Raw genomic sequence first — 3,208 nt, 5'->3', positions numbered from 1 at the left:
CACACTCCATATTCCAAATCATTATCCAAATTGGATTTAAATGTCATAAAAATAACATTTTTTGTTGTGCTATTAAATTCATTGTGTCTCAGGGTTCTTTGAATATCTATAATTAATTTCAGAGACCTGGGTTGATTAGTTTGCCAGGTGAGCTCAATTAAAGGAAATCTTCTGTGTATCACCAATCTGAGTACACCTCTCACATTTCTGCAGATATTTAAGTATATCTTTTCATGGGACAATTCTGACAAAATGACACTTTAACACAATGAAAAGTAGTCTGTGCAGTTTATATAACAGTGTAAATGTATTCTTCCCTTGAAATAATTCCATATACAGAATTAATGTCTAAACCATCGGCAACAAAAGTAAGTACACCCCTAAGAGACTACACCTCTAAATGTCCAAATTGAGCACTGCTTGTCATTTTCCCTCCAAAATGTCACGTGACTAGTTAGTGTTACTAGGTCTAAGGTTTGTATAGGGAGCAGGTGTGTTAACTTTTTTAGGGCTCTCACACTCTCTCATACTGGTTACTGAAAGGTCCAACATGGCACCTCATGGCAAAGAAATCTCTGAGGAGACAAATTGTTGCGCCACATGAAGATGCCCAAGGCTGCAGGAAGACTGCTAAAACCCTGAATCTGTGCTGCAGCACAGTGGTCAAGATCATCCAGTATTTTTAGCTGGGTCCACTCAGAACAGATATAGCGTTGGTCATCCAAAGTAGCTCAGTGCACGTGCTCAGCGTCACATCCAAATGCTGTCTTTGAAAGATGGGTGCAGGGGTTCTGTCAGCATTGCTGCAGAGATTGAAGAGGTGGGAGGTCAGCGTGTCAGTGCTTAGACCATACGCCACACTATATCAACTTGGTCTGCATGGCTGTCACTCCAGAAGGAAGCCTCTTCTGAAGTGTGCACACAAGAAATCCCGCAAACGGTTTGCTCAAGATATGTCAACAAAGGACATGAATTTCTGGAACCAGGTCTTGTGGTCTGATTAAGATTAATTAGTTTGGTTTCAGTAGTTCACGGTACATATTGGAGGTCATGAAATGTAACTCCCAAACATCTGCTGCACTCTTGCAGCCCCAGACCATGGCATTCCCACCACCATGCTTGTTTGTAGGCATCACACACTTATCTTTGTACTCCTCACCTGATTGCAGCCACACATGCTGGAGACCATCTGAACAGAGTCTGATCCCCTCCCTGATTGTACTGTGAAGAGATTTGTGGCTGATTCAGAACAAAGATGGGTTTATGCAGATAAAGGCATAAGGTTTCTGTTGTACAAATTCATCGGATTAAGAGAGCAGCTGCTAAAATGCCGGTGGATGACCACCACATCCAAACACGGCTGTGACGTCAGCAAGGAGGTGGTGGAGTCATGTTTTGGGCCGAAATCATGGGGAGAGAGCTGGTCGGCCCCTTCAGAATCCCTGACTGTATGAAAATGACCTTCGCAAAGTATATGGACTTTGACTGATCACTTTTTTTCATGGTTCAAAAAGAAGAGCCATACCTTCAGTAGCAAAATCATCTTCATGCATGACAATTGCACCATCTCATGCTGCAAGGAATACCTCTTTGTCATTAGCTGCTATGGACATAAAAGGGGAGAAACTCGTGGTGTGGTCACCATCCTCCTCTGACCTCAACCCTATTGAGAACCTTTGGAGTTTCCTCAAGCAGAAGATCTGAGGGTGGGATGCAGTTCATATCAAAACGGCAGTTCTCGGAAACTATTTGACATCCTGCAAAGACATTCAAGCAGAAACTATCCATAAACTCACAAGAATGGTGCAGGTGATATCAAAGAGGGGGTCCTATGTTAACATGTAACTCGGTCTGTTAAGATGTTTTTCATTAAAATAGCTTTTGATTTTAGTACGTGACCAGTTAATGCTGAACATTCAAAGAATGACCGTTTGCAGTTCTATAAAATATTTAGAAAATCTGCTGTGCATAATAATTTGGAACAGTGCATTTTGAGTTTATTTTTGAAAAAAATACTGTTCTCATTGGGAGGTTTGTTCAGTAAAATTTGATTTATACTGTAATAGTTCATGGCTTGAAAATTATACTGACCATCATTTGCATTGACCATTTAGGAAAATCCGAGAAAATATCACTTGCATAATAATTTGGAACACGATATATATACACATATGTGTGTGTGTGTGTGTGTGTGTGTGTGTGTGTGCGTGTATTGTATATGTGTATATATAAGTATATTTTTTTTAACTCGCCTAAGACAAGAGAAGTTCTGATTAACTTCAGATAGTGAGGAAAAAATGTGTATGCATCCTTTCATTTACTTTATGAAAATGTCTGTTTTCAGCTGTCTGAAGTTTCCCTGTACATGAAATTAGTGAATATATATTATATACGTATTGATATTGTACCTACTTCAACCTATTACTTGGCAGCATTACTTTATTTTCCTGGTATGAAATGAATGATTTTGTTTTTATTGTTCAATAATTATTAGGAGGCAGACGAGGAAAAGTGAAAGGGCCAACATTTAGGATCTCTGGAGTCCAGGTTAATGCCAAGCTTGTTATCTCCCACGAAGAAGAACTGGCTCCACTCCACAAGGCAATCCCTGCTGATCCTGAGGAGAGAAAGAGGTAAGGTTTCTAAATTTATGTTGTGACTTTCGCTTTTAGCCAGTTCTTTTATTACCCTTGTAATACACACTGAAGTATCAAAACCTTAACAGTTACTACTTAACTGTTTAAACTAGGGCTGTTGTATTTTAGTAATCTAATCAAGCAATCTATCGATTATTCTTACAATTAATCAAGTATAATCGGATAAAAAATTTATAAAATAAAATATTGATAAATTCGGCATAACACCAGTGTTACTATCGGATATCAATATCAGTCCAATTGTTCATTTTTTAGCATCCCTAACAGTTACTTTTTTGTAGTTTAGGAAACAATAATAATAGTTAACTTTCTAAGTTAAACACAGGAGAAGTTATACAAAAATCTGAAATTACATTCAATTTAATAATAAAGATGCCTCTTTATTATTAAACAAATACGCTTATAAAAAATGTCTCTACTCCAGCTTTTAGTTTGTTTTCATCTTCAGTCAGTTTAATAGATAAACTCTCACCTTGCCCCAAACCTGTCAAGCTTTGGGTTTGAGAATATGGGAAATGTCGCCTGGAGTCCAGTGCGACATTTCCCATATT

The 3,208-nt window shown here is 38.2% G+C and overlaps 1 protein-coding gene across 1 annotated transcript in view; it reads left to right on the top strand.

The window, feature by feature from the left end:
- LOC103132002 (chromodomain-helicase-DNA-binding protein 1-like) overlaps positions 1-3,208 on the top strand; it is a 40,516-nt gene that overhangs the window by 9,133 nt on the left and 28,175 nt on the right. The window contains exon 8 of the mRNA XM_016667091.1: positions 2,495-2,633. Coding sequence (XP_016522577.1) covers positions 2,495-2,633 — 139 coding nt within the window. The remainder of the gene's footprint in view (positions 1-2,494; positions 2,634-3,208) is intronic.

This window comes from Poecilia formosa, unplaced genomic scaffold (assembly GCF_000485575.1).
Source record: "Poecilia formosa unplaced genomic scaffold, Poecilia_formosa-5.1.2 Scaffold897, whole genome shotgun sequence".
NCBI lineage: Eukaryota > Metazoa > Chordata > Actinopteri > Cyprinodontiformes > Poeciliidae > Poecilia > Poecilia formosa.
This window is presented reverse-complemented; position numbering and strand designations above follow the sequence as displayed.